This window comes from Rhinoderma darwinii, chromosome 1 (assembly GCF_050947455.1).
Source record: "Rhinoderma darwinii isolate aRhiDar2 chromosome 1, aRhiDar2.hap1, whole genome shotgun sequence".
Lineage (NCBI taxonomy): Eukaryota > Metazoa > Chordata > Amphibia > Anura > Rhinodermatidae > Rhinoderma > Rhinoderma darwinii.
The window spans coordinates 363,208,103-363,221,268 of record NC_134687.1 but is presented as its reverse complement, the minus strand read 5'-3'; the positions used below and the strand labels follow the sequence as shown (position 1 = coordinate 363,221,268).

General features: G+C 43.5%; 1 protein-coding gene across 2 annotated transcripts in view; it reads right to left on the bottom strand.

The window, feature by feature from the left end:
• BRD10 (bromodomain containing 10) overlaps positions 1-13,166 on the bottom strand; it is an 88,822-nt gene that overhangs the window by 36,543 nt on the left and 39,113 nt on the right. For both annotated transcript variants that reach the window (XM_075827329.1, XM_075827337.1), the window contains one exon: positions 122-1,500. In XM_075827329.1, the coding sequence (XP_075683444.1) occupies positions 122-1,500 (1,379 nt within the window). The remainder of the gene's footprint in view (positions 1-121; positions 1,501-13,166) is intronic.

The window sequence follows — 13,166 nt, the reverse complement described above, 5'->3', positions numbered from 1 at the left end:
CTGGCATAGGCCTATTATGCTGCATTGTCTGGAACAAATAATCTCGGAATGAATAGAATTTTATTGTAAATACAGTAGATACTCGAATGTTCATGCACATATTAATTCATATAGTACTCACCAGACTTGTGCTTCTTGTGCTTGGCTCTCTTTTTGTTGAGATACAATTTACTATGGATTTCAGACTTTAGAGATTTAAATGTGTGTGCTTGGAGATTTCCACATTTACCCTGTATGTTTTCATTTAGTAGATCCTTTATTTTTTTCTTCTTCTTCTTTGCTCGCATCTTCTTGAGTTTTCGTTTTTTATGGTTCAATAGAGGGTGGTCTAAGATAATGTCCATAGCTACTCTGTGGCAAATAACCTCCGCATTGTCAGTATGGTTGCCATTCAAATGGACTTGATACGTTTTAAGTGAATTTTCTTTCAATGGGCTAGTGTCCGCTTTGAGTAAGGTTGCTCCAGAATATTTATCTACATTTTCAAGAATCCTTATCTCCCCTGGACACACAGGTTCGCCATATCCGACAAGCTCCCCAGGACCAATAGGCTTTTCTACATTTTCTTTGCAAGAGACCGACTTAAGGTCATGGCAATTGTGGTCTTGACAGACTGGCTTCATGTCATTGTCAGAGAAGCTATTGCAGTTGTCCACTTGACAATTTGTAGAAGTATCTTCCTTAAAGTCACAGTATTTCTCTAGATCAGTTGGAGAATTTTTAAAAATTCCATTCCGTTTTTTAGAGTATTTGCACTTGGACCTAGTAAATTTTACCCGTGGAGCGCTTTTAATTTTTATTGATGGGATAGGAAACTCAGGGGCTTTAAAGGGTCTCTGTTTGTACACTCGCACATCTGCGCCACAAAACTGGGGGAAGTGAATGTATGCATTTTCCTGAGCATCATAACCGAGAATCACCTCTCTACATTCATGAATTGGTTGTCCAAGCACAGCATCTTGTACTTCACTTTGTGTTTCATAGACAAAGTCACAAAGACCTTTCAATAACCAAACTTTCTGGTAAAACGTTAACTCATGAAATGTTTTTTGTTCAAGTGGATTGACTTCACCTATAACTTTAAAAAACTGAGAGCAAAGCCCAAGCGTCTCAGCACATCTGTCAGGGTTCTCCGCTTGACCTATAACTGTATACCACTGTTGAACCTTTTGCCTTAGTGCTGCTTCCCAGGCTCTGTATGGGAGGTTGGGGCGCCGATGTAAGGTTGGTCTGCGATGTGGAGGGCTTAATAATGAAGTCATTATCTTTGCCAAAAATACATTACACTGAGGCATCAATAAACACCGCTCCAGTTCATAAAACACTATTTCCGGCAGGTTTAAAATTTGCTGAGCTAAACAAAGAAAATGACCTATGGCTGGTATTTCCCACATGGTCTCCATCGATGAAGGTGCTGCAAGAGCCAGGAAGCTTTTATCCCACTCCTCCATTTCCTTCTGGTTTGCTTCCTCTGCTTCTTTCTTCTCTTGTTCCTTAATCCTAATTATAAACAACCAACATATCATATGCATGTTCAAATGTTTCTGTCAAATGTAACCATATATGCAGAATGCTCAGGTCCCTACATATATCCGTAATGGGACAGAGTCCGTTTTATTTCACTCTCCTCACAAGATATATTGCATTGGTTGCCATGGGCACCTACTCCACTTTTCTTTTGCTCCAGTTTTAATATATCTCCTCCAATGGGCCTCAATAACTAAAACGGTCTAAAAGAAAATCTGGTCATGTTGCCCATAGAAACCAGCCATTGTGAAGATTTATTTTTTCCACAGTAATTTAACAGGTTCCCGACCGCTGGCCGTAAATATACGGCCAGCGGTCAGGGTCTCTAAAGTCCGGCGTATAGTATATATACGGCCGCACTTCAGAGACTGTGCACGCGCGATCGCGTGCACACAGCTCTATGCCCTGGCTGTTGCTAACAGCCATGGGCACTGGGCAGAATGTCAGGGGTCAATCTTTTGGCCCCTGAACATGTGATCGCTGTGACAACCAATCACAGCGATCACATGCATTTCTGCATAGAAAACAGTGTGCACGCGATCGCGTGCACACAGCCCTGTGCCCTCGCTGTTACCAACAGCTCTGGGCACTGGGCAGAGTATCAGGGACCAATCTGATGGTCCCTGAACATGTGGTCGCTGTGACAACCAATCACAGCGATCACATGCATTTCTGCTTATAAAACAGTGTGCACGCGATCGCGTGCACACAGCCCTGTGCCCGCGATCGCGTGCACACAGCCCTGTGCCCTCGCTGTTACCAACAGCTCTGGGCACTGGGCAGAGTATCAGGGACCAATCTGATGGTCCCTGAACATGTGGTCGCTGTGAAAATCACAGCGACCACATTTGTTTTATTTTGAGTTTTCTGGCAGTAAATCTCCTGCCTCTTTTCTTCTCCTCAAATATTGTTTCAGTTTGAGGAGAAAAAGAGACTCGGGAGAATTGCTGCCAGAAGATTACAGTGAAAAAAAAACAAACAGTTACACTATAAAACATTCTCTGTATAGATAGATTTCTATCTATCTATACAATCTATCTATCCATCTATCTTTTTTTCTATCTATCTACCTTTCTTTCTTTTATTCTATTAGAATAGGCAGGTAGGGAGTATATAATTATATATATATCCACATATATATAATATATATAGCAATAGCGGTTTATTTTTTTGTTAGCGGTAGTGTAGATATATATAGCAGTTAGGCCCCATGCACACGACAGCAAAAAACCTCCGTTTTTGCGGACCGCAACTGCGGTCCGCAAAAACTGAGCCATTCACTTTCATTGAACGCTGACACCTTTCAGTAGCACTACGGAAGGGTGTCAGTGCGATGGAAATGTTCCGGGAATTATGGAACATGTCCGTTCTTTCGCATTTTGCGGGCCGTGCTCCCATACTTTGTATGGGAGCACGGCCCGAAAATGCGGCTGTCAGTCAGCGGCCGGCCGTGCCCGCGATCGCGGACAGCAATTGCGGGCACGGTCGTGTGCATGGGGCCTTAGTTTGTGTGTTTTATAAAAAAAATAAAAAAATAAAATTTGTTTAGTTAGTGTTAGTGTTAGTTACGTTATGGCGAGGAAGTTGTTTAGCGCCGAGGAGGCATACGCCATGCTGTGGTCTGAGTCGGAGACCGCATCAGAGATGGCGTCCGAGATGGAACCTGTTTTAGGTAGTGACGATGACAGCGTCACTTCAGGTTCATCTTCAGGGGACGTTGTCCCTGATGCAGTCGAAACTGCAGAACATGAAAGCGCAGGGCCAAGTAGCGCTGTAGCACGGGACAGCCTGGTCCCTCCAGTCCAGGCTCTTGTATGGGCACCTGCCCCATCTTTTGGGCCTAGAATCCACGGATTTACGGCCACTCCTGGCATAACCGTGGACAATACAAATTTTGTCCAAATGGATTACTTCCATTTATTTATAACGGACGACATCCTAAATCAGATTGTCCACGAAACAAATTTATATGCCACGCAATATATAAGGCAGAAACCTTCATCCACCCATGCCAGAGATTGGACGCCCACCAATTTGCAGGAATTAAAAAAAAATTTGGGGCTCACCCTAAATATGGGTATTGTCAAAAAGCCCTCCATTAGGTCTTACTGGTCAACAAGACCCGCCCAAGCCACCCCAGTATATTCTGCAGTAATGCCCAGGTCTCGTTATGAGACAATAATGAGGTTCCTCAACTTCAATGACAACGCACAGGCCCCCCCAAGTACCGATGCAAACCGGGATCGGTTGTTCAAAATAAGACCGCTAATAAATTCCCTGAATAATTTATTTCTGCAACTCTACACCCCTGAGCAGAATGTAAGTGTGGACGAGCAGATATTTTGGAAGTGTTAGGGTATGTTCACACGGCCTATTTACGGACGTAAATCGGGCGTTTTTGCCCCGAATTACGCCCGAAAATAGCGCCTCAATAGCGCTGACAAACATCTGCCCATTGAAAGCAATGGGCAGACGTTTGTCTGTTCACACGAGGCGTATATTTACGCGCCGCTGTCAAATGACGGCGCGTAAATTGACGCCCGCGTAGAAGAAGTGACCTGTCACTTCTTTGGCCGTAATTGGAGCCGTTATTCATTGACTCCAATGAATAGCAGCGCTAATTACGGCCGTAATTGACGCGGCGTTCAAGCGCCTGCACATGCCGGTACGGCTGAATTTACGGGGATGTTTTCAGGCTGAAACATCCCCGTAATTTCAGCCGTTACGGACCCCCGCCGTGTGAACATACCCTTATAGAAACTCTGTTGAGTTTTGTAAAACCAGCTTTGAAAAAAAGCGATATGTGAAATAATCTTCTTCTATCCTCCGCCCTCCTACATCTCTATGTGATAAATAAGGCCACATATTTGGTATCCCCGTGCACGGGAGAAGTGGCAGAATGTGAACGGAGATTAATTTTGACCGTGGTCTATACCGTGTGTGAAAAATGCTGGTATAAACTGACGCATTTGCTAAAAAATTGCTAATTTTATTTTGTTCCATCTTATTCAAGAAACTTTCAGAAGAAAACTGGACTGTCTAAAAATATGATAAACCCCTTGAAGAAAACCTTGTGGGGTCTACTTGTGTGAATGAAGTCATTTATGGGGTGTTTCCAATGTTTCAGCAGCATTAGGCCCCCCAGAAAACAGTATGCGGCTATAAAATCAAGTGCAGAATTCCTGGACCGAAAAGGCCAAAAAGCCTCTTTTTATGCCAAGCCCTGGCACATGCCCATGAATAAAGCACACATATTTGGTATCCCCATGCACGGGAGAAGAGGAAGAATGTGAAATGCGATGAATTTTGTCCGTGGTCCATTTTGTGTGTGAAAAAGCTAGCATAAACTGACGCATTTGTTAAAAAAAAAAGCACATTTTATTTTGTTCCATCTTATTCAAGAAACTTTCAGAAGAAAACTGGACTGTCTAAAAATATGATAAACCCCTTGAAGGAAACCTTGTGGGGTCTACTTGTGTGAATGAAGTCATTTATGGGGTGTTTCTAATGTTTCAGCAGCATTAGGCCCCCCAGAAAACAGTATGCGGCTCTAAAATCAAATGCAAAATTCCTGGACCGAAAAGGCCAAAAAGCCTCCTTTTATGCCAAGCCCTGGCACATGCCCGCACAGCGAATAAGGCACACATATTTGGTATCCCCATGCACGGGAGAAGTGGAAGAATGTGAAAGGAGATTAATTTTGTCCGTGGACTATACCGTGTGTGAAAAATGCTAGCCTAAACTGACGCATTTGCTAAAAAAGTCCTGATTTTATTTTGTTCCATCTTATTCAAGAAACTTTCAGAAGAAAACTGGACTTGCTAAAAATATGATAAACCCCTTGAAGGAAACCTTGTGGGGTCTACTTGTGTGAATGAAGTCATTTATGGGGTGTTTCTAATGTTTCAGCAGCATTAGGCCCCCCAGAAAACAGTATGCGGCTCTAAAATCAAATGCAAAATTCCTGGACCGAAAAGGCCAAAAAGCCTCCTTTTATGCCAAGCCCTGGCACATGCCCGCACAGTGAATAAGGCACACATATTTGGTATCCCCATGCACGGGAGAAGTGGAAGAACGTGAAAGGAGATGAATTTTGGCCGTGGTCTATACCGTGTGTGAAAAATACTAGCCTAAACTGACGCATTTGCTAAAAAAGTGCTGATTTTATTTTGTTCCATCTTATTCAAGAAACTTTCAGAAGAAAACTGGACTTGCTAAAAATATGATAAACCCCTTGAAGAAAACCTTGTGGGGTCTACTTGTGTGAATGAAGTCATTTATGGGGTGTTTCTAATCTTTCAGCAGCATTAGGCCCCCCAGAAAACCGTATGCTGCTATAAAATCAAATGCAAAATTCCTGGACCGAAAAGGTCAAAAAGCCTCCTTTTATGCCAAGCCCTGGCACATGCCCGCACAGTGAATAAGGCTCACATATTTGGTATCCCCATGCACGGGAGAAGTGGAAGAATGTGAAAGGAGATTAATTTTGGCCGTGGTTCATACCGTGTGTGAAAAATGCTAGCATAAACCGACGCAATTGTTAAATTCTTGCATTTTTTTCCAATTTTGCCCACTTTAGAGAAAAAAAAAAAAATTATATATACTGACAAATGCCAATAAAACAAAGCCCTATCTGTCCTTTAAAAAGGGTGTAAAATTCAAAGATGAACTTTATTCACCTGCTGAGTTATAGTCATCTAAAGAAGCGCATAGCAAAATTGTGAAATTTGCTCTGGTCATTTAGCTGTAAAACAGCCTAGTCCTTAACCGGTTAAAGCTTTGTGGTTGGTTGCTAGAATTTCTGTCAGACAGCTCTGGTTAATGAGGGCCAGTATGTTTTCATAGTTAACAATAGAACAGTATGATGTATGTATGTATACACATGCAATATTCAGCAACAAGTGGGCTGTTAATCTAGAGCAATATATTGCTAAAAGCAGCTCCAAAGGAGAGCTTCATATAAACCTGTTCAAATGATTTTTACACATCAGGTGCCATCAGATTTGACACTACGTTTACACCGTTTGTAGCTTTCGATTATTTTTTTTAATGTTTTTTTTTATTAAAGCCAATACATTTAAAAGATGTAAAGCCTGGTTTGTACCAACGAAATAAGAAATACATACATATTACACACTTTAAAAGAACAGATCCTGGACGTGTCATTCGGAAAGTGTTTTCCGGTGTGAACACACACTTATGTTATGGAAAAGGTATTAACGCGCACATGAGAATACTTTATTATACAGCAGCAACCAGGCATAGCAAAAATCAGTGAAGAGGCCGCAGTGCTAAAGCACCGCCGTGGCGCTTTCATTCTCGGGATCGGTGGGGGGTCCCAAAGGTCAGAACCCCACCGATCACAAAGTTATGGCATATTCCTAGGAATATGCCATCACTTTATAAGATGGGAATACCCCTTTAAGTTATGTTATCTTAAACACTGCAATTGTAACGCTGATAATGGACTAACAGGTCTGATGAATGATTCTGATGGACATAATAGATTTCTACTAGTCAGAACCAATTATTTTATAAGACAAAAAACACAAATTTTGACCCTGGGTAGTCAGCGGGTACAATATATCTAGTCAGAGAAGGGATGCCTGCAGGCAAACAGAACCCTATTTCCTGACCACCCAATTGATAATAGAGATTAAGTTCAAGCTTACAAATTTTATTGAGCTACGTATAGCAAAGGACAAACCATACACATAAATTTTTAAATTTCACTGCCACAGACCGAAGTCCGATTTAACAGCTGGACGGAACCCAGCAGAGTATCTGATAGTTACGGTGAATGCCGAGTGTCAGCAAACACACAGTCAGTTCAAAGGCAACCAGTGCCTCTATTAATATACAGGCAATAGATCCGGCTGAGGCAGGGATTAAAAAATCAATAAAGCCCCCCCGACATGTTTCGCTAACTAGTAGCGTCCTCAGGGGTACACGGGGCTAATGGCGGCGCCGCGAGAAAACTGCTCCTCTTATGGGAGTATAGGATGACGTGAGGTGGGTGTGTGGATGGCCGCCAATCGGGCGAAGCTAGACAGCAGGAGCAGCAGGGGAGGGTAAACAGCCAATAGGAGGCCAGGTATAAAGCAGCCTATGGCAGCCGGCGAGCTGCGCGATAGTATAGACGAAAGTGCCGAGATAGTTTAGAAACGGCACGTCTGCGCAGTAAGGCAGCTGAGGGACTTAGAACAAGGCAGGACAGGGCGAGAGCACAGCGGGGCATAAAGGATCGGCGCAGGCGCTGTAGAAGCCGGGCCTGACTTAGTGCAGAGAGCAGCTGACAGCCGCCACAGAAAGCGCAGGGCTGAGAGCAGGTCATATTTGATATGCGATTTGTCTGTGCACAGGACTGTGTGAAGACCCAGTGCAATACAACACAGCAAGGTCAGGTGCCCGACCAGGTACAGGCACTGCCAGTGTCCCCCCCGGTCCAGGTATAACATGCAACACCTATATAACCCCCGCTGAAACACCAATCAGTACACACCGGCGCATCCAAGCAACCAGCTCAAATATTGAAAGTGATGTTGAAAAATAATGATAAAAAATAATAAATAATAAAGAGTATGGTAACATTGATATCTATCTTTCCTTTCAAATTATAATAGAACAGAAAAAGAGAGAGAGCCGCCAAGCTCATGACATGTACAGTTAGGTCACGTAAGGTCAGTGGATCAGAATAAGTAAATATATATATATATATATATATATATATATATATATATATATATATATATATATATATATATATACACACACAGAGCCCCCTTGTCAGGAAGGCCATAATAAAGAGATGGAACCGATCACATGGCCAAGAAACCGGATATCAATTTATTTGCCAGAAAATTGGCCCTACACAAACACTTCAGGGGCTCTATACAGGACGATATCCGCCGTGACCGTCGGGAACAAAACACCATGAGGGATCTTGAGTCTCCTTCATGAGAATCAATTCGGAGTCACTGATGCGGTGGGTCCTTTTTCTTCATTACGCCCTAAGTCCAGGCTCACTCCCCCCTTTTCCCAATATGGGCATATTGATGTCTTTGTAAAAATGGTCTGTAATGACCTCAAGAAACTTAGAAGTGACAGATCTATGCCCTTTGGAAATCTTAATAGCGATGAAAAGTTGGCATTGGATGAGCTATGCGGCAATGCAGACCTAGTACTTAAACCTTCCGATAAAGGGGGCAATATCGTGATCATGGACTGTGTTGATTACACAGGTATGGTCCATAGACTACTAGACGACAAAACAACCTATGTCACCTTAAAAGGCAACCCCACCACTGGGTACCTGTCGGAATTGTATGATCTTCTTACCAATGCTAAAAGTAATAATCTCATTACCTTGGACGAATTTAAACGTCTATACAACCCTACTCCCACTCTGGCAACCTTTTATGCCTTACCAAAGGTCCATAAGAACAAACGCCCTATCCCTGGTAGGCCCATAGTTTCGGGTAATGATAACCTGACGCAGGGTATTAGCCTCTACGTGGATGAGATTCTGTCCCCTTTTGTCTCCGCTTTGTCGTCCCACCTTAGGGACACCAAGGACACCATCACCAGGATCCAGGAGATCAATGTCACCTCTACTACCATGTTGGCGAGCATAGACGTCGGAGTCGCTATATACCAATATTCAACACGATTTAGGTCTCACTGCAGTTAAACATTTTTTGAGCACAAAGGGTACCCAATTTCAGCGACACAATGATTTTGTTTTGTCACGATTACGTTTCCTTCTCACACATAATTTCTTCACTTTTGATGCCAAATATTATCATCAGATAAAAGGCACAGCAATGGGCACCGTTTGTGCACCCACCTACGCCAACCTTTTCTTGGGTTGGTGGGAAGACACTATCGTTTTTTCCGATGACCTTCTTTATTTCACGTCACATATCTCCTTCTGGGGAAGATATATCGATGACATTCTCATCCTATGGGATGGGGATGCCAACACATTTGTCGACTTCATGTCGATGCTCAACAATAACTCTATTGGCATGGGATTTACTTATGAAATTAACGATCGGGTGATCAACTTCCTTGATCTTAAGATCTCCCTGGACCCTGGTGGTGGTGTCCAAACTGACATATTTCGTAAAGCCACAGCTACCAATAGCTTTTTGCATTGGGATAGTCATCATCCCCCTGCCCTTAAAAGAGGGATACCCATTGGCCAATACCTGCGGGCCAGACGCAATTGCTCTGATGAGTTATCTTTTCAGAGGGAATGTGATGGTCTCTACCAAAAATTCTTGACAAGAGGATACCCGAAAAAGTGGCTACATAGGGCTTATGCCAGGGCTAGGGCGTCCCTCAGATCTGATCTACTTTCTGATAGAGGTGCTAGGTCTGCACCGTCAATGACTTCCGGTGCCATCCGTTGTATTGGCACGTTCGATGTCTGTTCCTCCCAAGTTGTTGGAGTATTGAAGAAGCATTGGTCTATTCTTACCGCTGACCCTGACTTAAAAGAGGCCATCCCTGCCAACCCCGCCATTACCTACCGTAGGGGAAAAAATCTACGTGATCTTTTAGTGCATAGCCACTTCTCATCAACCTCCTCAAATGCCCCATCCACCTGGTTGAAATCACCTGTCACGGGCTTTCATCCCTGTGGCAGGTGTTCCTTCTGCCCACTGATGCCTAGAGTTGAGTTTTACCAACCCTCTTGACGGCAGGTCCTATGACATTAAACAATTTCTCAACTGTCAGAGTGGTGGAGTTGTATATTTGGCTAGATGTCCTTGCCCTAAACTGTATGTGGGCAAAACTCTGCAGGAATTGAGGAGAAGAGTGTCCAGACATCTTAGTACCATCAATCTTAAGGAAGACACCACTCTTGCCAGACATATGCACAGGTTTCACCCTGATAATCCGAAGCTGCTCCAATTTTGGGGCATTGCACAGTTTAAATTGGGACCCAGGGCAGGTAATTTGGACCGTAGGCTTTTACAGGAGGAGGCACGGTGGATTCACCGTCTCGGTTCTATGACCCCCCAGGGGCTTAACGAGGGTTTTACATATAGTGCATTCTTGTGAGTTTTTGTGCATTTCCCTTTCCCGATTCTGTATGTGTCTATCTGTATTGTATTGTATTCGCCTTTATTGTCTCGGTTTCTTGGCCATGTGATCGGTTCCATCTCTTTATTATGGCCTTCCTGACAAGGGGGCTCTGTATGTATGTGTATATATATATATATATATATATATATATATATATTTACTTATTCTGATCCACTGACCTTACGTGACCTAACTGTACATGTCATGAGCTTGGCGGCTCTCTCTTTTTCTGTTCTATTATAATTTGAAAGGAAAGATAGATATCAATGTTACCATACTCTTTATTATTTTTTATCATTATTTTTCAACATCACTTTCAATATTTGAGCTGGTTGCTTGGATGCGCCGGTGTGTACTGATTGGTGTTTCAGCGGGGGTTATATAGGTGTTGCATGTTATACCTGGACCGGGGGGGGGGGGGGGGGGGACACTGGCAGTGCCTGTACCTGGTCGGGCACCTGACCTTGCTGTGTTGTATTGCACTAGGTCTTCACACAGTCCTGTGCACAGACAAATCGCATATCAAATATGACCTGCTCTCAGCCCTGCGCTTTCTGTGGCGGCTGTCAGCTGCTCTCTGCACTAAGTCCGGCCCGGCTTCTACAGCGCCTGCGCCGATCCTTTATGCCCCGCTGTGCTCTTGCCCTGTCCTAAGTCCCTCAGCTGCCTTACTGCGCAGACGTGCCGTTTCTAAACTATCTCGGCACTTTCGTCTATACTATCGCGCAGCTCGCCGGCTGCCATAGGCTGCTTTATACCTGGCCTCCTATTGGCTGTTTACCCTCCCCTGCTGCTCCTGCTGTCTAGCTTCGCCCGATTGGCGGCCATCCACAAACCCACCTCACGTCATCCTATACTCCCATAAGAGGAGCAGTTTTCTCGCGGCGCCGCCATTAGCCCCGTGTACCCCTGAGGACGCTACTAGTTAGCGAAACATGTCGGGGGGGCTTTATTGATTTTTAATCCCTGCCTCAGCCGGATCTATTGCCTGTATATTAATAGAGGCACTGGTTGCCTTTGAACTGACTGTGTGTTTGCTGACAGTCGGCATTCACCGTAACTATCAGATACTCTACTGGGTTCCGTCCAGCTGTTAAATCTGACTTCGGTCTGTGGCAGTGAAATTTTAAAATTTATGTGTATGGTTTGTCCTTTGCTATACGTAGCTCAATAAAATTTGTAAACTTGAACTTAATCTCTATTATCAATTGGGTCGTCAGGAAATAGGGTTCTGTTTGCCTGCAGGCAATTATTTTATAAGCACCCAAACAAACGGACTGTCACTGGCGCTAGTGGTTGGTTGATTTATCACTGTGTCTATGGCCACATTCTGCAATTTAACAGCGTATTTTAAACTAATATGAATAAGCTTTTCTTTTCACTTGAAGAAAAATGTTGCTTTTAAACTTTTGGTTTGTGTCAATTTGATTTCAAATACGTTTTCTGGGACTAATATTTACGGCCTTTCCTTAGGACATGCCATGAACATTTGATTGGTGGGGGTCTGACTCTTGGCACCTCCGTTGATCATTTTAATGGAGGGACGGGGGCGCTTAATCCTAAAGATAGGCCATAAATATTAAAGCTTTGGACAATCCCTGCTTTTCAGAAGGGTTCATTGACAACAAGCAGATCACAGTGTGTCTCCCTGCTGGGACACCCAGCAATCAGCTGTAATCTGTGGGAAAATCTGTCAGCAAGTGTTCAATTTACTGGCACCACCACCACAACAGGGGAAACTAAGCATCACACAGAGCCTATTCAAATAAATGTGTTTTCTGTGAAATGCAGGAATGGATAGGTCTGGTGTCCCTCTATTAAAGGTGTTAGCTGCAATAGGGAAATTACCAGGAGCACAATTCTAAACATTATTTTAGTAAATTTACTAACTTGTCTTTATATGCCGTTAAGCACAGTTTTGCTAGATTCATAACACCCCATAGTTATTATTCTGCCGCACACGGCTCCTGTCCGTAAAATGGCAGAGGATGGAAGAAAATGACTCACATGCCCCTTTGCATCCTCCACGTAACATTGTGCCTGCTCCAGTCTTCTGGACGCAGTGTGGCAGATATACTACTGTTTCTGCATCTACAATGTGTAGAAAAATACGCCAAATTTTGGCGCATTTCATATCAGATGTTTTCGCCTCCAGACACTTTAAAAAAAATGTAAAGAAAAGGGCATGGCTAAAATATGCCAAAATCTGGCACAAAATTCTGATGCAAGATAAGCCAAATCAAAGACGGTGTAAGGAGGAGAAAAGTGTCTAACAGGTCAAGCAAGATGCGCCAAACTTATCATACAGCATCCAACACTGATACATTTTGTGAATCTTCTAGCTGCTTACAGTTACATCGTCTAAATCTTAGACAGTAGTAGTAACTCTGCCCCAGTGTGGTACAATAGAGGATGCAGAGTGACGTGTCTAGTCACATGCTCTTCCATCCTAGGCCATATTATGGTCGGGAGCCTTAGGCGGCAAAGATACAGCTGTAAAAACAAAAGCGGCGTGGCTTATGAATCCATAAAAACGGCGCTAAACT